Below are 21,854 nucleotides of genomic sequence, written 5' to 3'. Positions count from 1 at the left end.
GCTAGTGGACATAGTGTTCTCTTATTAGTAGGTCTTTCAGCTTTTCTCCTCCCTTTTTCACCTTCTGTGAGATCAGGCCCTGTGTGGGGTGGGGGTGGGACATGTCACCCAGCTGTGTGGATATAATCCCCTTTCTCCTTAGACACCCTCTTCTGCTTATAGAGCACATGTATCTCTTCCATGCAGCAGTCTCAGAACACACGCATCTGGTACCACACAGTGAACTACACCAAGGAACTCATCAGAGTTAAAAAAAAAAAAAAAATACTGGAAGGAAAATGCCGATTTTACACCAGATTGTTTTTATGCTTTAGATTGTCTTCCACCCTTAGAAACAGCATCATCTGTTTCTAAGAGTCTGCAAATGCCTCTACAAGGTCATTGGATTATTTGGGATTTTATAATCTCCATTTAAATTGACTAAATGATAAGCAAGTGACAAGAGAGAAAACTATGCCATAGTGTTCCTGTTACAAAATTATTTTCCACTACTGGGGCATCTAAATCATATTTGATTATTTTTATGTATTATTATGTCCTCAGTTGAAATCCTGCCCAATTCCACTTTTCTTTGTTACAAGCTTTTTTTGACTTTTCATGTGGAGTTTTCTGCTTTCTTTTCCCAGGTAGAAAAATATGTAATCTACTCTGTTTTATGAAATAATTGTTAAGTAATAAAGACAAGGTCCATTTATGAAAGACAATTAATTTCAGCAACACATATGGAAAAAACCCCAAGTTTTTGGGTACACAAGGTCTATTTGAAACTGGAAGAGAAGCTCAAACCTGCTATTATCTGGGTTAATTCCTCAGAATTTAATAGGATACATAACAGATCCTATGCAAGAAGTAAGGTGATTGTAGCTTTTGCATCAGAGTGGATATCAGACACAGGGAGGCAGGAGAAAGGATTAGGGAATGGTTGTCTCCAGAGGGAGAGGAATGACAGGACATGTAGAGCCTGTGGGAGATGAAGCATTGCTGAGAGAGAGGGAAATGGTCATTGCCGTAAAACCAATATTTGCCCCAAGTCCATGGCTTTCTATGTTATATAACAGAAATTGTGGTTTGATATATCACCTTCAGAAGAACAGGAGTTTTTGCACTTTAGGGGATCTGCTGTTAAAACACTTTCAGGGCATAAATCACAAACCATATTATATAATGGCAGCATTTGAAAAGACTGCCAGTGCCAATCATTTCTGTTGATGACTTGCATACAAGCATATTTACTGCAGTGACTGAAGATGAGATAGAGAACCTTCTAACTTGTTAGCCTCTCCCATATGTTGGTGCTGGAGAGCTGATAGGAAATTACTCTTTCTTTTTCTTATGAAACATGCTTTATTAATGACTGATTGATTCTAGCTGTGAGGTTTTGGATTTGTTTTATGGGTTTTTGGGTTTTTTGTTTGTTAGTGTGGGGTCTTGGGTTTGGTTGGTTTTTTGTGGTGTTTTTTTTTTGGTTTTTTTTTTTTGTTTGTTTGTTTGTTTTTTGTTTCAGGATATTTTTCATTTTGTTTGAAAAAATTAATTTCAGTTTTAAATTTGCTACATTCTATTTCATGCTCATACTTTGGTTTTGAAATTTCAGCTGTGATTTTTCATGCTGTTTTCAAAGCTTTGCATTTTATTGAAGCAATTTTTAATCACAGAATCACAGCATATTCTGAGTTGGAAGGGACACACAAGGAACATTGAGACCTTGCCTGCACAGAACACCTTCAAGACTCACACTATGTGCCTGAGAGCATTGTCCAAATGCTCCTCGAACTCTCGCAGGCTGATGCTGTGACCACTTCCCTGAACAGCCTGTTCCAGTGCCCAAACACCCTCTGGATTAAAAACTCATTGGTAATCTCGAGCCTAAACCTCCCCTGACACAACTTCTGGCCCTTCCCTTGGGTCCTGTCAATGGTCACCACAGAAGAGATCAGTGTCTGCCCCTCTGCTTCCCCTCACACAGAAGTTTTAGCTGCAGAGGTCTCCCCCAGTCTCCTCTTCTCCAGGCTGAACAGACCAAGTGACCTCAGCTGCTCCTCATACACCTTCCCCTCAAGGCCTCCACCATCCTCGTGGCCTTTCTTTGGACACTCCCTAATAGTTTAATGTCTTCCTGTTGTGGCACTCAAACCTGCCTCCAGGACTCAAGGTAAAGCTGCCCCAGCTCAGAGCAGAGCAGGACAATCCCGTCCCTTGCCCGGCTGTGATGCTGTGCCTGATGCCCCCCAGGACAGGGTTGTCCCTCCTGGCTGCCAGGGCACTGCTGGCTCATCTTCAACTTGCCATCAACAAGGACATCCAGGTCCCTCCCCACGGTGCTGCTTTTCAGTGAAAATTGTATAAATATACAAATTATATAAGTATGCATATTTTGACAGCTATATAAGTAGAATTATAAATTATTCGTATTTCTGAAATTTGCAGTTTAAAGTTTTTTTTCCAATTGCTGTTCTAATGCCTAATCTACGTCCCCTCTACAATGAGCAGAGGAAACAAAGTCCACATTGTGAAAAAACTAATCCACTCATAGATATGAAATCCTGAACTTTAATCTAGTCTCCTGTCACTTAGCAGTTCTTTAACATTTCTGTAAATTTTTGTTTTCCTGCTCAAAATTTATACTTTTGTAGCACATTGAAGTGAGGCATTATGCTATCCCTTTTTTTGTTTACACCTTGCATGTTGCAGCAACCATAAATTTTATTCCATTTCTGAATCTTCTTGTTATTCTGGTTTACACATTGTTACTCAGATACAGGAATAGCTACAGGTATTTAATATTGCACCACATTTTGCTGTCTGGCAAATGTTATTTGATTTATTATTTGGCATTCTGATGATCCCAGCTGAATTTTAATTGATGATCTAACGCTTCACTTGTTGTAAATTCAGCTTGCATTGCTGACATACAGAATATATGCCCATGTCTGATCTCACTATCAATAACATTATGTCTACCAGCTGAATCAGAATTTTTCAGCCAAATGCCATTTTTAGATTAAACAAATTTAAAATGTTCAATTTTTTTTTTTTTTTTTAATTAAAAGAGGAGAACATGTTTTGGTTTGTCTGCTCTCCTTAAGTCCTGTGAAAAAAATTCTAAATATGTTTCTAAACTCTCTTTTCCCATATTTCCCTGTTTAAATAAACTTCCTGTCCAAATGAAGCCATTTATACAGAAGCATTCCAAATAAAACTACAATAGGTATAAGATTTTTCTTTAGCATAACAAGCTCACTTGTTATTCTCCATCTGTGTTGGGAACATAAATTTGAGACACATGCAAGCACCGTTAGCACCGTTAGCACTCAGCTGTGTTCAGAGACCCAGTTATTCATTCCAACGGGACCATTTCCACAGGCTCTGGATCTTCTACAGTGATCACTGAATTCTTGCATAATACAGCCTGCTAAATTTTAGAGTTTGAAATCTTCCAGTCTGTGACCTCCTTAGCTGTTCAGAACAATAACTTCAACCTTCTACATCCTCTAAAATATGGGTGACAGCTCAGGAAGTTGATCCTTCCTTTTTATTTTGATCTCTCCTTGTCGTGAGCTCACTCTTTCTCCTCTCTCACGCAATCAGTGAAAACACAGTCCTCCTTTTTTTTCAGCTCCAAATACCTCATATAATTTTCATCAATGTAAGTACCACAGGCCAGAAGTCTTACTACTACTACTATGCTCCTAATTTTTCTTCTATGAGCTACCTAAAAAAAATCAATAAACAAAGTGAAGCCACTAGATCAATAATAAACATTCTGTTGATAGTTGTTCACCTCTTCTGTATGTCTTTGTACACCTTGTAAAAAGGTAAGCTTTCAGGAGTAAACATTAAATGCAAGTCTGACTTGCTCATGGGGGTTTTGTGTTTCCATGGTTCCATTTCCTTCTCACACTTTCACGTGCAACTGTCAAAATTACTCTGCGTCTCACATACTCCATGCAATACACAGGATGCAAAGCTTTTAAAGTCATCATGTTTTTTCACCAGATAGACATAACTGCGAGAGACAAAGGTCTCAGCTCAACAGAGCAAGAAAAGAAATACAGAATTCTGATACCAGTTCTGATTCCTCTTACACCTTTCTTACCATTTTATTTCTCTTCATCAATTTCCTTGTCTGTAATAAATTGTGACAGTGCTTTTGATTGAATATGTGCATGGCATAAACTCCATAAGCCAATTTAGTAAGCCAGGTTAATGTGATCATGCCTGATTGCTCTTTAAATTACTATCTGAAGACCACTAAGGCCCAACAAGATTTCACTTTGATGTCAGCAAACAGAGGTGAGTATATGTTCCATGTACTGAACAAGCTCATTCTTATACATAGCATATCATTCATATTAAAATCATCCAGAAATGAGTAACTGTGATGTCCTGCATCATGGGAGTCAATTAGTACATTACTAGCAGCAGTCCCTGAAACAATTTTCCTCTCTTTGATGATGGCACTGTGCAAATGTCCAATGGAAAGAGTACATGGCTAACTTTAATATTGTTACTTCAGTTGTGGGAATGGAATCTGATAAATTACCAAACCTTTTTGACAACCTTAAATGAAGTATTATTGTGATCATATTACTAGAGATCTAGCAGAAATACAATTTTAAAAAGATAAGTTTAATCCGGGCACATTTATGAATAGATTTAAGCTTTTCTTTTTCCTTCAAAGGACAGTAGCTTTCAAATTCACTGCACGTATTTCTTTTCCTTAAACTTTATTTTTCTTTCAAGTTAACTCTGTCCTTATGAATAATGCCAAAATTATAGCCACCACACTGTAAAATTGTTTGTCTGAACAGATTCAAAACCAGCAGTGCAAAATTTCCTTTACACACTGCCCTGCCATCCAGACACTCACCCAAGGGGTAAAATAACTGTAAAAAAGTGAGTGTGTATTCAGAAGTAAATGTTGATTTAAGCCTGATGGAAGGTGGTTAACATTATTCCATTATATTAAAAATTATCCACTTAAAATGCATAAATGTATTCTATGCTCATATTTCAGATGCAGAGGGTAAATTATAAGGTTTTAAAAAAACATGCTGTTCTACTCACAGATATAAAGCCCTGCTTCCTCCAAATCACACTCTTTCTGCCTTGATATATGGGAAACCCTTTGAAGAAGATGAGGCTTTCTCGGACTGAGTCAGATGAAAAATACCATATTGTTACATTACCCTATACTGCAATAAAGCAGTTGTGAGTATTAAATTTTTCAGCGTCCTTTTCTTAACAAAAAATATCTGTAGTAGTTTTTATGTGAGCATGCATTAATGTGACAGAAATTTAAAGAACAAACTGTTGTAAAAAATAGATTATTCATGGGAAAAAAAATCTGGTAAGCTGAGGTTCTGGGTTTTTTGGGGTTTTTTTGTTTTGTTTTGTTTTGTTTTTCACTACGCTGGAAAATAGAAAAGAAATGGACATTACACTGAAGAGGACGTTGCAATCTTTTCCTATGCACCCATTCTGCTTCCAGTACAAGCTACTATATGCCTGTGTCTGCACACTTGAGGACAGACAGCAAAAAATTCTCACTGGAAGCAATTGTGCAAAGAAAGATGTGATGCATTCACACACTAGGAACACAAAGACACATATAAAGGGAAGATGCCACATGCAGCACAACTAAAACCTTTGCTAGTATTATCTTGACCATGTTGTTCTTTTGAACTTTCAGTTTATTTTGCTGCCTCTGCATGTCACTGTTGAAACACAGCAATAAAGAAAGGTTACAGACATATTTGTAGTGTTCTGGTTGGGGCTGCACCACCCCCTTCCATTATCCTTGCATAAGGGCAATTAAAACTGCTACCTTGTTTGTGGGTATAAACTGTGCTGGGACTTGTTCATGCTTGAGGACCTGATCCTCTGATGATTTCTGTCACCATTCACTGAGACCTGAGCTTTTGCACACACACACACACACACAAAAAAAACCCCAAAAACAAAAAACCAAAATACAAAAAACAAAAAACAAAAAACAAACAAACAAACAAAACAAAACAAAAAAAAAAAAAAAAAAAAAAAAAAAAAAAAAAAACTTTTTTGTCTTCATCCACACATGTGTTTTTTTTTGCTTGGTCTTCTGGAGCTTCACAGTACCAGGAAAACAAGTAAAGCACTGCAAAGTAAATAAGCAAGCTTTATTTTACGCTGGCACCCTGTCCATTTTCATGGATCACTTGGTAATACCATGCTATAATTTTACTTTTTAGACAGGATCTGCTTAATGAATGTTGCACAAAGAGAGTTATCTTCTGTTTATCAATCTGATGGATTTTTATTCCTCTTCCGGATTACACAAGCAGATTCCCAAACTTTAATAATCAAGTTAAATGCTTTTAATGTTTAAGCTTCAAGCACTATTTCAAAATCACAACCTGTAAGCTAGACTAATTCCCATCAGTTTGTAAACTATATTTTGATTTGCAACCTGACATTTCTTGAGACATTTGTCTAAAAACAGACATTAAAGGAATTACGTGCACTGGCTGATGACAGAAGACATTATTGCTGTAAATCTGCATTCTCTTACAGAATGTTTGCAATATTAGCCAGTCACTCTCAACTGTTTAATGAAACTGTCAGCTGATTTAATAGATATATTAAACTCCTACTTATAAATTATTGTGGCATTATTAGTGCAGAAGTTCTATAATAAGTAATATAAATGCCTATGCACAGGTGTCCCGATATCATGTCTAGAAGAAGATAAAACCCTTGTGATTTTAGGTCACATGAAATATCCCACACTTTATAATATACTTATTACCATTTTAAAATACTGAGCTGTAGCATTATAAAAAGAATTAACCTGAAAACACATGATTTTGAAATAAATGTTTAAGTTTAGTGAATAATTTATTTCTGTAGACTTAGTTCTGCAACCAATCCAGAACTCAATTGCATTTAACACCTTAAAATTTTTATGTGATTTTAAAAAATTGCGTAAGATCTGAAGATGTTGATTAGAGACTGGTGGGTATATTTTAGTATGTTGACAATGGTTTGAATTTATGTGAAGCTTAGCTTTTGCTATCTGGATTTAAAAGCTCAATTTCTCTAAGGAACTTCTCTCTTTCAGTGTTATACCTTCATTAAGATCTTTGTGGAAAAAAAGGGGAAAACCCAAACGTCTCCATCTTGATTTTGTTTATTTGTTTGTGTACTGTTTTTGTAAGATTCAGCAAAGATGACACAAAGACTGACAGGGTTTGATTTCTTTTTTCAAATATACTAAAGCAAATAGTTTATATAGATAAAACAAGTTGTGATAAAAATAAGCATTCTTGAAAAAAGTTATTACCTAGAATTAATTGCTGTATTCTAGAAGCAGGTGTTTTGACTTAAAAAAGGGGTCTGACTTTTTAATCTTCCTCATACTTGACAAGTGTCCCACAATTTGTAACAGTTCAAGAAAGTTTAAAGAGGTAAAAACATTCCAGGTAAATCTGTGATAAATATTGCTCTTAATGAAAATATCCCGTTAGTTCTAAAGCTGCTTATAAACTTAACATCAGTGGAGCAAAAACAGGACAAAGGAAGAAGCTGATTCATCAGTATATTGATAATAGTCCATTTTTTGTGAAAAATTAACATTATTTTGGCAGTTTAGAACTGACCCTTAATGACTACCAAGAAAAACTTACACAAAGGAATAAAGACTAGCAAAAATATAGTGGTACAGCAGTAATTTCTCTGTCTTTTGACATTAAAGGCACAGTAATCACATTGCCTGTGCTATAGCATTGAATATGGTGAGAGTCCTTGGCATCTTCAGCGAGGTGCCAGAACAAAGGTATGTGTTGGAGAAAGTGTAACTTGTATCAACTGAATATCAAAAATATGATTTTTTTTATGATGTGGTCCCCCTTTCTTCAGACTTACAACTAGCTCATTGTATTAACTTTGTGATAAAAAACCACACTGCTTTGCAAATCGTTTTGACCAATGTATTTTAGAGCTTAACACAAATGCTTTCATGTGCAATATCCAAGTACATTTTTGGCTGCTTTGCTAAATAATCTAGTGTTTTATTTATACATCCTCAGAATAGTTTTCTGTAAGCGTAGGAGGAAAAAATAATTTTCTGTTGATTTATTTATATTTAGGGAAAAAAAAAAGATTTTCTGCTTGTACACTTAGGAAAAGAAAATGAAGCATGATGACTCATTTTTACAGTAGGTGAATTTGAAACCTTGCTGTATAGAGAAGTGGCATTTGGGGATGCAGGAAACAAATTCCCGACTTGTTATTTTCACTGAGGAAGGTCCTTTACTTAAACTGAAAATTATACACAGCATCCAATTATGTACTCTGCTAAGATTTTCTTCAGGCGTCCTTTCCTATCTGAAAACTCTATTATTTAAATTCGCCACCTCCACACCCCTCAAACAGTTTTCTGTCAATTATTCAATTATTTATGCCCTCTTAAAGAAACAGTGGACATATAATGAGAGAGGGAATTGCAAAAATTCTCTGCAGGTATGATTGTGCATGTCTACACACGGTATAAAAGCTATAGTACAGAACTTTGAATTATGAAGCAATAAAACATATTAGAAATACTTGAAAACAATCTGAACAATCAGAAATAAAAGTAAATGGTTCTGAGACAGAAGACAATAGACCAAAACAAGATGTGGCTTCATTAGCTGAGAACTGTCTTGGAATAACCAAATCAATCACAGAAATGACTGTGCATTCTGGGCTTGAGATTTAAGGTTTATACCTTATCTCGTGATATCAGAACAATGTTTGCTGCTAAAAATCAAATATGCTATTACAGTAGTCTTAATTAAAATTAGTTGTGAAACACAGATTTATATCAGAACTCTTTTTTATTTATTTTTAAATTATTATTTTTTATTGTTGTTGCTGTTATTTTTGTTTAATTTCAAAAGCAAAAATGGGGAAATAAGACAAATATACAACACCAGAAAGTATATAGTGACTATAGGAAAGAGTGACTAAAAATGAGAAGAGAGAAGTACTGCCAGTTGAAGATTTGTCCCACCACCAACAGGTACACATTTATAATATATTATACTACTTGTCTATATCATTTAAACTTTTAAAGAAATAGTAAAAAAAAATTACCTTTCCCACATACTGAGGTTCAGAGCCCATGTACTCCTCCAGCACAAAAAATTGATTCCACACCCAGCCTCGTTTGACTCGCTGGGCAGATGATCTCCTGCCTGGCACTGGGACAACATTTTCTCTTGGCTGTGCTTCTAAAATCTCTTGTGGTTGTGGATGCAGTGGTGTTAGGAGACCTCCATCAAACAGGACCCAGAGAAGCAGGAATAAGCAGTTCCTTGTGAGCATTGGCAATGGCTTCCCTACCGCAAGTAATAAAAACTCCAGCACTTAATGCAGAGCAGAGGAATCCAGGTTTGAGGTGTCTGTGGCCTTCACCACTTAGCTTCTGGTTTTATTGCAGAAATGCTAATGCAGGCATTAATCCTTCTGATGACAAGGTATTTGCCGCAATAAATTCCATCTATAGGGACCTATAAAAGAGATTTACATGCAACATCAAATTACATAGGATTACACTGAAGCGTTCATCAAAATTCTCACACCTAGTTAGTTTCTAGAGACAGAGAAAAAGATTAAGAATCACGGTTTTAAAAAGATTGCTATTTTCATTGTAGCACCGAGGTGCTCTAGAACATTGTACAGTTAACACAGGAACACTTCATTCTTGCTCTGCTTAGCATTACCTTTGTGTCTGTCTGAGAGAGGGCTGTAGCCTTTGCTTTAGGATCAGTTATCAAACAAAACTGTTTCCCACCAGAGATGTCAAAAATGTTTTCTCCAGACTTACAAACAAAATGCTGGAGAACAGGGGATCCACTCTTTCACCCTATTGTCTAGAGCAGGAATTCTTCACTCGCTTTCTCTGTCAGAGAAAGCCTCTTGAAGTCTTCTCTAAAGTGTGCTGGTTGCCAGGTATAAAAAATAACTGCCTGTAGGGCTTAAGATAAATGCATTTTATATTTTAAAAACAAAAATACAATTTATAGCACAATGGAATTCACCACTTTATCAGGGCCTTATTGTGTCATTGATTTTTAAGCATAGGTTTCTAGGAAATCAATAGAGTTCTGCTTAAAAATCAATGACATGATATGGACCTCAAAAAAGAAGAAGAATAAAATACTTTACCATATATATTTTTCCTTTTCAAATACTGCCAAAGGTTATATTTTCCTTATGAATTATATCATTACTTTCCATAACAATAAATAACATAGAAATTCTTATTTCTTAGGTACATGCTAAAGTATTTAAATAGAAAGGATTTATAATCAGAAACCTGGAAAACTTAACAAGTCTTAAAAAAGAAAAAAAAAAGCAACACCCTAAAAGAGTAACTGCACTTCCTATACTAAATTTGAGGTGAGATTTTCTGTTCAGATTTGAAAGGCTATGTTTTAAGTCTTAAAAAAGAAAGAAAAAAACTGATGAAAAGTATCTACTGAGTGTTTTAATTCTACTTTCAGAAAGGATAAAATATAAGGAAAGAACTCCTATCTGCTCAGAATCCTTTAAATAAAAGATTTTCTAAGTTATGTTCTAAACATTTCAATGTTTTTCATCTACAGCAAAATATTGTTTTGTGCAATGAGCAAAAATTTGTACTTGTACAATCATTTGCAGTCTATGGATTTTATTCCAGAAAAGAAACATTAAGACAGACCCAACTGCAACAGAGATCTGCATTCAATATATTTGGTATGAATTTATCTTTTACTGAACAATTCACATGTGGTTTCCTGCTTCTCTTTTTAATGCATTCAGTGTATATAACTTCACATTCAGACTGTGTTCATCCATAATTCAGTTCCAAGATTTCCAAACTTTTTTGCCTCTCCTGATCCATGGTTGCAGAATACATGCCTTGTTTTTATGGCAAAATCATAGTAATCATGAAACATAGCAAAAAAATAAAAACAGTCAACTCAACATATCCTTTTGAATACATAGATGGGAGATGGAAACAAATATTTAAGAAAAGAGTGGGATAGTCTCCACTTCTTTGGAAATGCCCAAATCATGTTGTAGTCAATTTAATTCCCATACCACTTCTCTTTGCTGAGAAGACTCTGTACATTGCAGTTCTCCCAGCAGAGCTCTGCCTCTGGCCATGTCTGTCAGTCAGGGAGCTTTTAAAATGTTATACAGCACCAAAAGTAATGCAAAGAGATTGAAAGACCTCAATGAAAGGAGAGCAATTCCCCCTCGGCTGGAAGGTTACTAACCAAGTGCAAGACACAGAGCACTTTAACCCCTTCTCCGTTGGTCTCCCAGAATGCCTACTGCAGAGTCAGGAAAGAGCAGTGCCAAGGCTGCCTTCATTTCTTCATTTCCTACAGCTTCAAAAAGATGATGAATTGGAGGGTCAGAGAAAAATGGGAGGCTAATGGATGTTGCAGTACAGAATTGCAGTACAGATGCCCTCATCAGCTGCAAAAAAGCTCAACATGAAGAATTTCTTTTTTTTTTTTTTTTTTTTTTTTTTTTCTTTTTTTAATTTAAAGCTCAGCAAGGCAAATAATTAAGACTCTCATACTCTGACACTTGAAAGAATCACTCCAACCTGCTGTTCTGTATTATTCATGGAGTAGGAAACAGGCAGAAGGTTCTCCCCCAGTAGCTTCTTTTTCCCCATAATTTCTTTGCTGGCTTTGGAAGAGGCTTGGTCCAAAAGAATATATTTTATAGCACCACTGGAATTTGTACAGGAATTCAATGGCTTATATAGACATATTTATTTTAGTCTGTGCTTATTTTTTTGCATTTTCTTTCTAAGTTATGGATGTCAAAACCTGTCAAACACTCATTGGTGCCTTATGTACCTCTGATCAGAAAACTACTAAGACAGCTAGGAGACAAGGATTTAGAAATCCAATCAGAACAATTAACCATAAGGAAGGTACTACATTTCCTAAATCTTTATGGTATTATTTTCAGTGATGCTCATAAAGAAATACTTGTCCAGTGAGACAGTTGTGAACAGACATGCACCCTCATTGGATCTTTTTCCTATATATTACAAAAATACAGATGGTGAGATTTTTCTTAGATTTTGGCTGGGTTTTTTTAATATTAGCTGTTGCTACTAATTTCTGTGAACTATCTTGTATGGATTAAAGTACCGTTATGCATGATCTAATTAACCCATAAAGAGACCTATAAACGGTTATCCTGTATGAATTAAGCCCTACACATGCTTTTAAAATCTGAAATTACATTTATTCATTTCCCCAGTTTGATAAAGGCAAATAAATGACCCAACACCTATCATGGACAGTCTGTTAATACATGGTTATTAAGAAATCTTGATCATATTTACTTTGTCCTGAAAACTTCAGGCTTAGAAACTCATAAAATGCAAACGATTAATAAAATATCAGTACTAAAATTATTTATTTGGAATAATAAAATACAGTATAAATAGTGCTCCTGCAAGAATTTTGATTCTGATCTGGACTATACTGCCATTAATCTAAAGAGCTTGAGCAAAGAAATACTTTTGGAATACCAAACTGATGCACGCCATTGCTGCTGCAACAATCCTTAATCAATGGGAGTCGGGTACTGCAGACACAAATCACCTCACCAAGCTTGGCAATGGTTATCCCTTGTAGAAACAACAGCCATTGATCCTCTGCAATCACTAGTATGCACATAAGGCCTCATGTAGAGAGGTATTTGAAAAGGAATTCTAAATGATCTTCAATCTTGTCATGGTTTAATCCCAGCCAGCAACTCAGCCCCACCCAACTGCTCACTCACTCACACCTGGGGGGATGAGGGAGAGAATCAAAAAGATAAAACTGAGGAAACTCATGGGTTGAACTAAAGACAGTTTAATAGACAAAACAAAAGCTGCAAATGCAAGAAAAGGAAAACAAGAAGTTAATTTATTCCTTTCTCATTGGCAGACAGATTTTCAGTCATCCTCAGGAAGGCAGAGCTCCATAGTACATAGTGGTGACTTGGTAAGACAAATGCCATCATTCCAAACATTCCAACTTTTCTTCTTCTTCTCCCCTGCCCCCCAGCTCTATATGCTACCATGATACCATATGATCTGGAATATTCCTTTAGTCAGCTTGTATCAGCTGTCCTGGCTGTCTCCTCTCCCAGTTTCTTGCGCACCTGCAGCCTCCTCACTGGTGAGGTGGGGTGAGGTGCAGAAAAGACCTTACTTAATCAAAGCTCAGTAATGGCTAAAATGTCCCAATGTTATCTACACCATTTTCAGGAAAATTCAGAACTGAGCTATTATGAAGAAAATGAATTCTGTCCCAGCCAAAAACCAGTGCAGACCTGTATGATGTATCTACTTGGATCAGACCACAGGTGCACTACTGTCACACACAGACAAGCAGGAAACACTAAAGCTCCATGATGCACTCAAAAATGTCATCAGTCCAGCAAGGCTGGTAATTGAATCTCCATGAATGGAGGCAAATTGCTTACTGACAAAGTATCCATTATGCACTGATGGTGGGAACATTTCTGCAGCCACCTTAACCATAAATCTATCAGCACAGAGAATGCTTTAGCTCATGTGAAATAAGAGCTAATGTAGAGAAACCATTTTCTACTCATAAAGAGGTTCGAAAAAGCTTGGCAGTACTGTAAGATGGTTGATCATGCCAGCAGGAAATCCAGATAATATCTATAACTTTGGACATGCTAAATAGCTGACCATGTAATCTTGTTTCTCTGCAATATCTTGCAATAAGAAAATAAAACAACAGGAAAAGCAAGTTCATATTTTTGATATCTATTAAAATTAACTGCTAAAGTATTTGAGATTATATATCATCTGGTTAAGGAACAGGTAAAAGGATATGGTAAGTATTTTTCTGAGTTTCAGACAAATCCGTTAGGCAAATCTCTTAGTTTAAGACAAATTAGTTATCCTCAAAGTTACATTTAATTAAACAAATACCATTGGATTAGACTCTAAATGACCATAACTCTTTGTGAGTTTGACTTTCTTGACCTTCACAAGCTATCTAGACAATTTGAAAGTAAAAGTAATTCTTCCTGTTTTCCACCTGGCCTTTTGAGTTAGGGTAGGAACTACTTGGTAATATCAAAAGAGGGGTTAGGAGGGAGATAAGAAGTAAACGGATTACAAGCCTCAAACTAGAAAAGAGTTTAATTCTCAATCTGTCTATCCCACAAATCAGAAAACTTTGAATAGATTAAGCAGGTTCCAGCTCTGCAGCTATTACAACCACTTGGCAAGAGTAACATCTGGAATCCATGCCAGGCAACTGTCACGGGGAAAAAAATCAAAAAAATCAGTGTTTCTACCTGCTGGAGCCTTAACATGATCCAAAACAGTTATTCCTTTATCTCCCTTTGTATGAGATTCAATAAGCTGCATAAACTGTCCTATTTTAACATCTGTCAGCAACCCAGCACCACACAGCTGCTCACTCACTCCCTCAGCCCGGAGGATGGAGGCAAAAGAACCGGAAAAATAAAAGCAGGAAAACTTGTGGGTTCAGATAAGAACAGTTTAGTAACTGAAATATCATTAAAATATTCATAATATTATGAATAGTAATATTGCTATGAAAAGAAAAATAACTGAGAGAAATAAAACCCCAAGAAATACAAATTAAAATAATTGGGTATCAGCAGTGAATCACTGCCCAGCCAGACCCCAAGCAGCAGCTCCCAATCTTCTCCCTAATTTATTGCTGTGCATGATTTCACATTATGGGACATTTCTTTGGTCATTTGGGATCAGTTCTCCTCACTGTGTCCCCTTCCAGACTCTTGTGCATCCCCATATGCTGGTGCTGGTGCGTTGATGTGAGAAGCAGAAAAGGCCTTGACTCTGTAAGCACAGACCAGCAATCAAAAAAATACCCCTGTGTTATCAGTGCTGTTTCCAGCACAAATCATAAAACACTGCCCCATACCAGCAACTGTGGAGAGAATTAAATCTGTCCCAGCCAAAACCAGGACAGAAGCTGAGGCTGGCTCTCTGGCTTTTTTAGATTGAATCTTCACAAAGTTGAATCTGAATCTCAGTCCCATTACTTCAGAGGTTGTTTATATGAAATTGCTGATTGAGAGGGGAAACAGAAACCAAAGCACCTAAGCTAAACCCAAATATTCTGTAGATTAGTGATGAGAGCACTGTGATTGAATATGAGAAATATATATAGAAAATACACATATGGAAGTGAAACTTGGTATTTGTGGAAGACATATGTCATCATACAGACAAGAACTGTACTCTGTAGACTACTAAACAACAGATAGAAGTATTTCCCCTGCAATAGAGTGACTTTAGCTGGCTTTTGTTAAATTCTATTACAAAACCCCCCAAATCCTACTATTTTACGTCAAATATTTTGCTTGTTACAAAGTTACTGATAATTGGACTTGGCAAGAATAATATCAGTTTGATTAAGGCCATGATATTTGGATTTGACTGCCAAAGCTGCTTCCTATTTGATTGCTCTTGGCAGAGATGTATTTTGTATACTAGTTAAGAGATCAATTCTGATGTTAGTTGGGCCTACAGAGTAATACCATCTATGAATCTGGATGACTCTATTGAGTTTTAATTGGCATAAAACCAAAGTGAGATGAGAATGATGTCCCCTATCTTTGAGTGTGATTGTCTTTGTAAGCACATTCATAGGGAGGTTGCCACAAAGATACACCACAGCACAAAAAAATTGTGACATGCTCTATCAATACCAAGTAAACATGTTTATGCAATGCCTAACACTGGAGAGGAGTCTAATTATGTCTGGCATTTCTTACAATAATAAAATTATTATAGCTTTACAGATATGCTTTAATAATTGGCTTTCTAGGATATAAAAAAAGTGATGACTTTAGGGAGTTTGCTAACATAACAAAATCATATGCTACAATCTTCCAAAAGCAGTGTAGCTCTACAATCCTGAGACTTACAGAAAAACTAATGAGGAGAAATGTAAAAACACTCTGAGTGCAAAATAATTAACTGGTTCTGTATGCAACTATTTATACATATTGTGTCAGCTTTGTCATCATTAGCAGTACTTACAGGAGAACACTTATGATTGAGCCATCATCCCCTACCTGGGATATTATCACTTCTAATTCACAAAAATGCCTAAGAATATGAGGGAAATAATTGTAGGGAAAAAAATATAAAAAGGACTGAAAATTTCATTATAAAATGTAAATACATCAGTAAATGCACAACTCTCCATAGTTCATTGAACTCTTGAAAGTTAACTCAGGTATAATGGAATTCCACTCCACGTTAATAACTGAAGTTTATTTTGCTGAGATTTAAATCCAGGTCAGTACTACTCTATAAAAACATAATGCAGCTCTACAGTTTAATCATCAGTTAAAAGAAAGAAACAAACTGTTTCTAAATAGAACAAAGTTTCCTTTCCAAATATGGTCAGATGATGTAGTACCATCAATTTCATTTTTTATTCTGTCTTGTTTCATGTTTGACTCAGAAAAGTCCTATGTTGAATCTATACTTACTTTGTCAATGATCTAGAATCTTTATTTTTGATAAATTACAAACATTTTCATTTTTGCTAGGAATCTGTCAATGTCAATGCTAAAGCACGGACAATCAAGAAACAATCCTTCGTTCTACTGTCTTTCTACGCTTTTTGAATAAATATATGAGTTGGGGGAAAGGAGGGAAAGGCAAATAAATCAAAACACATTAGCAATACATGTAAGGCAAGAATTGACAAATCTGAGGCTGCATCTCAAACATATTTATAATTTTGCATGTAACAAGAGGTATTGAAATTCACATGAGCTTTTTTTAATGTGCTCTGTAACATTTTCTTAATCCTTAGGATGTTTTTTTTTCTGAACCTGTTAAGAATTCTATAAATTACTTCAGATTGCACTATCTTACTTTAGTTCAGATTTCATTATTAGAATATTTTCTTTTATTGGTCAGAATCTGATTATAAGAAATTTGGAGCAATTTATTATAGTTTCTTGTGTTAGAAAGACTTGAAAAATATACTAAATTACAAAACTAACTCAAAGATAGAAATTTTGTAGGGAGTTCTTGCAGGCATTTGTTTGTATATTGTGTATATAATGGTGAAATTATTGCTTATTATCAACTTGGTGTATAACCTTAGACATTTAAAACAGAAAATACGGTTCTCCTCTTGCCAATTATTGCAACTTTATTTATACAGTAGATTGAAATGTCCCTGTCTCCATCAACAGACAATCTTTTTTGTATCAAAAGGTATTTAATCCCCAGTAGTCCTTTCTATAGTAGATTATGGAAATCCATAGTTCAACTTTTAGACTTTCAGTCTTCTGAAAGGTTAATAGACTTGTTCTAACAGCACCTGAATTATGTAACTTCAGAGGATGATAACATCCACAGGAAAACATGACAGACAGCAACTGCGCCCAACTGGCTTCTAGCCATTAATCTTATGAATTTTAACAGGTAGTCCCAGAGACAACAAGAGTGAGAGATAACCCATCAGTTTTCTCAACTATGAGAATATCAGCTCAGACCTCTCAGTATTCTGGAGTCACTGACTTTATCCTGGGCTTTCTCGAATGCTCAATGAAAAATAACCCTTATGCTTGGTAATTTATCTCTTTCTGCAACTCATTTTGTCTTGCTTTCACCTTACTTATATTTGCTGGTAAGACTACAACTCTTTTCTGATCATCGATGAACTACAGAAAAAAAACCAAAACAAAACCTTTATGGATTGTAAAGTATCAGAAATAGCAATGCTAAGGCTTCTATTTTGATTCTTTAAAAGTTTTCTTTGTTCTGCCCAGTATTACTGCATAGGAATATAAGGTCATCAGAGCAACTGAGGCCAGCTCTAGACTGGCAACAGCTATTCTACTAGAGAGTACAGCCATCCACAAATAACTTCAGCCAAAGTAATCCTCATTTGTATTTTGTTTTTCAGAACTGGATGTGTTTCATGAAGACTCACCAACTATCAAAGCTATGTGTGTGAATAGCTGTATGTCTCTCATCAAGAAACCTTTCACTCAAGTAAAACCCTCTACTCTCCAGTCAATGTGGAGGTGCTCCCAAACTAAGTCAGTGATTAAACTCAGAGATGCTAAAAACAGCCAGGAGACATTTTGTGTACAGTTGCTAAAAAAAAGATTAAATAATATTTGTGCCTCACTTTCATCTTTATAAATTCTCATGTCTCTTGTGTATGATTGTTCATTTCCCAAATTCAAGAGTAATGAATTGAGTAATTTTATAACAGATGCCTGCTGTGAATTTCAGCAATTACAGCCAAGCACAGACAATAGATGAGGTGGTGCAGGAGGAAATAAAGGGCTCATTTCTGTGACACTCACTACTGCAGCTCTATCTGTCTTGTCTAGAGAAATAAATGTAAATCTTATTGGTGAAAATCATTTTCCTTTTAGATTCTTTCCTACCTTTCTAAATTTCAAATTAAAAGGACAAGAAAATAATGTACATAAAATGAAACAGATGTTCTCATCTATGTAACACACTCAGCACCATAAATTATTTGAGGCTTCTTCTCACTGATCCTTTTTTTTTTTTTTTTCATTTGGTACACATGTGGATCTTTATTAACTGATATGAATACATTTTCATAATGTCATTCACAAAATTATCTGCTATAATTTAATAAATTAAAGGCAAATACTATTTTGTGTCTGTTTCATTGTTCATACAAACATACATGCCCAATCTCATAGATTAACAGAAAGTACAGGAAATAGACAAATTTAAATATGAAATGCAAATCTCATCAATCTTTGTAAGCTTACAATTTCGAAACCACTTTTTTTTTTTAATAAAAATGTCCATAAAGGATCATAAGCCATTTTCTGTTAGCACTGATTTAACTTAGAATAGAAACCATTTCATCTTACTATGTTTTGCCCTTAACAACCTGCATTGAATAATTTCAATAATTAAATGAGTACTGGTTAAAACAAAGCACATATTTTCATAAACTATTAGACTCTTTGGAAAAGGCAGTGTCTACTTTTTCTTTTTTGTTTGCAACTTAAGCAAGGTTTTTCCTTTATTTTTGTCTGAGCTCCTTCCATGCTACAGTAAAAATCCAGCTGTACAGTGTCTAGGTGGTTTATGATTTATATAACTTAACTCAGGACATGTAATGAGCAGCTTGTTTATTGCATATATTGCATATTTTATTTTTTTTATAATAAACATAAATTTGTCTAGTTATTTCAGTCTGCAAAACTGCGGTTTAGATAGGAAATCAATAATGTCTTTTTAAGGCTAAGCTCAGTGAAACAAAGTGCTGAAATAGTCCTGGTAAAATTGCACCTCAGCTGAACTCAGAAGGAACAGCCTCATGGCAAGAGGATAATGTCATACCTGCAGTATTATAGATTGCAGCCAATCAATCAGACATATTGTAATCGCTAAGGGCTCTGTCCTGTTGTACTAAAAAAATACCTTCAGGTCTCAGGGTAGAAAGATTGACACATTTAGTCTGAAGCAACCTAAATCAAATATTTCTCTAAGATTAGTGAATTAACCTTTCTAGAGGACACAGCCCAGAGACATACATTTTGTCCTGGTATAAATGGAGTACTAGGGCAAAGACTAAGCTGGAAGGAAGGCTAATAATTTGGTGGAAATAAACATGCGTTTCCCTCCATTCAACCTCTGATCTGTGGTCAAGTGTGACCCACTGTGTAGTTCCTCTAATCACGGAATCACAGAAACACAGAATTGTGGTTGGATGTGACTTCTGGAGTTCACCCGTTCCAAATCCCTAGCTCAGTCAGGATCAGCTACAAGAAGCAGCTGTAGTTCCATGGACAAAACAGGGTTTTTTCTACAGATGGAGACTACATAACCCTCTGGGTGACCTGCTTCAATGGCCTGGCTGTTCTGCAAAGTTTTGATCCACCTCACTGTCCACTTAACTTCACCAGTGTCTCTGTGAGATTGTTTTGCAGCCGATGTGAAAAGCTGTTTTAAAGTCAAGGTAAACTACCTTCACTACAGTCCCCTCATCCACCAAGCCAGTTGCCTCATTAAATAGAAAGCTACCAGGCTGGTTAAGCGTGGTTTCTCCCTTGTAAATCCATACTGACTTCTCTCAGCCCAGGACAAGCCTTCAATGGTTTCCAGGCTTCCAGGGCTTTATTATTTTCCTTAGGACTTAAGTGAGGTCAATGCCCTCAGGCCTCATGGATATGTGTATGTACTGATAGCTGAAGTACTCCCAACCTTGTCCTCCATCACTGAGAGCAAATCTTCTCTGGTCTATCCATTAGCAGTGGGTACTTGTTTTCCTGGCATTTTAAAGCCTCACACACTATGACCAAGTATCTTCATGAAGATAGCTTTTGTGCTCTACACTAAGACAATAAGTGAGCCAAAATAAACCCTCTTATTTTTCAAACTCTCTTTAATTTCCATTAGGAAAGGAGTCTTTGAAAGTTCCAAGGACTTTTAGAGAAGATTATTGTTAATTTTTTCAATTAAATTCCTAATGTTTTCCTTATAAATGAATCAGTCTCTTTTTATTACTATTAGTTACTACATTTGTTAACATGGAAGCCCAAAATATAGATGTATATTCTTTGTACAGATATAATATAGTATTTTGATTTTTCAGAAATAATGTGGACTTCAAATTTAAATAAGACTGAAAACCTTAGAATGCTTTCAAGAAACACGTTACACTCTATACTCTAAAGATTTGCAAATAAATAGTAATACACATGCAGATACTCAACACATATTAAATACACTAAATAAAATCTATTTGAAAGACAACATTTTAATGTAATGGACAAAAAGAGCAGCTCACCTATGACATCTAAAATATTTTTATAGATTTTTTTCACATAAAGATCTAAATTTCAATGGTTTGGGGTCACACTTTATCATAAGCATAATGAACAAATGTTTTGGTTTTTTAATGAGCAAATCCTGTTCAGTGACAGAACTGTTACCCAGCAAGTAGAGAGAGCTCAGTTTGCACAGAGAGCTTTAATATATATATCTGTAAATTAATTTCCTTATATCTCTAATATTCTTTACAAATTTACTCAGCCTTCTATATTTCTATACAAAAATTGTAAAATTATTTCTCATAATTTTATGACAGATCATTCAGATATATAAAGGGAGAAATTAATTCACCATAAAATCAAGTATTTGCTTTGCTGATTGTTAGAAGATGTTAAAAGCAATTGTTGATATAAAGTCTTATTGCTTATGAAAATTCCAACTGAAATGCTTTTATGACTTTACCTCACTTTAGCTAAAACTTTCTCTGATGTTAGAGTTTTGAAATTCCTGGGAGGGTTTTATCCCCAGGAAGAGTCTTATTTTCCATTTCAAAAAGAACAAAAACAATTCTTTGGTTTTACCACTTTTGATACACATACACATTTTTATATGGTTTGTGGCATTAAAGAGCATTTAAACCTAAACCCTACAACTCAGAAATAGAATAAAGTTGTACTTTTTAGATTATATCAACCACTATTGACTTTACTACTCCTTTGCTTTTTAAGACAAAGCAAAATGCATCAAACTCCTGTGACTGAGAATTTTCCATTGATTCACCACTTGCAACCTTTCTGTTTCTCAGCATCTGCTAAACCACCAGATGCATTTCCACCTCTTTACCTGCCAGCTTTGTTCAGATCCAGAGACAGAATTTCAGGTGAGGACCAAAGGGAGAAAGAGACCAGACAGGACCCCACCAGACACACCTCTCACCTGATGTCTGTGAAGTAGAGTCTCTATTGAGCAGTTCAAAACCTGGACTGGCACTAAG

General features: G+C 35.5%; 1 protein-coding gene across 2 annotated transcripts in view; it reads right to left on the bottom strand.

The window, feature by feature from the left end:
- Positions 1–9,345, bottom strand: part of CDH12 (cadherin 12) — a gene marked incomplete at both ends in the record, with an annotated part of 155,738 nt that extends 146,393 nt beyond the window's left edge. For both annotated transcript variants that reach the window (XM_083864680.1, XM_083864681.1), the window contains one exon: positions 9,115–9,345. In XM_083864680.1, coding sequence (XP_083720806.1) covers positions 9,115–9,345 — 231 coding nt within the window. The remainder of the gene's footprint in view (positions 1–9,114) is intronic.
- Between the last annotated feature and the right edge of the window lie 12,509 nt (positions 9,346–21,854).

This window comes from Zosterops lateralis (genome assembly GCF_965231275.1).
Source record: "Zosterops lateralis genome assembly, chromosome: 1".
NCBI lineage: Eukaryota > Metazoa > Chordata > Aves > Passeriformes > Zosteropidae > Zosterops > Zosterops lateralis.
Note: the sequence above shows the minus strand (reverse complement) of the source record. Positions and strands in the feature narration are given on the sequence as shown.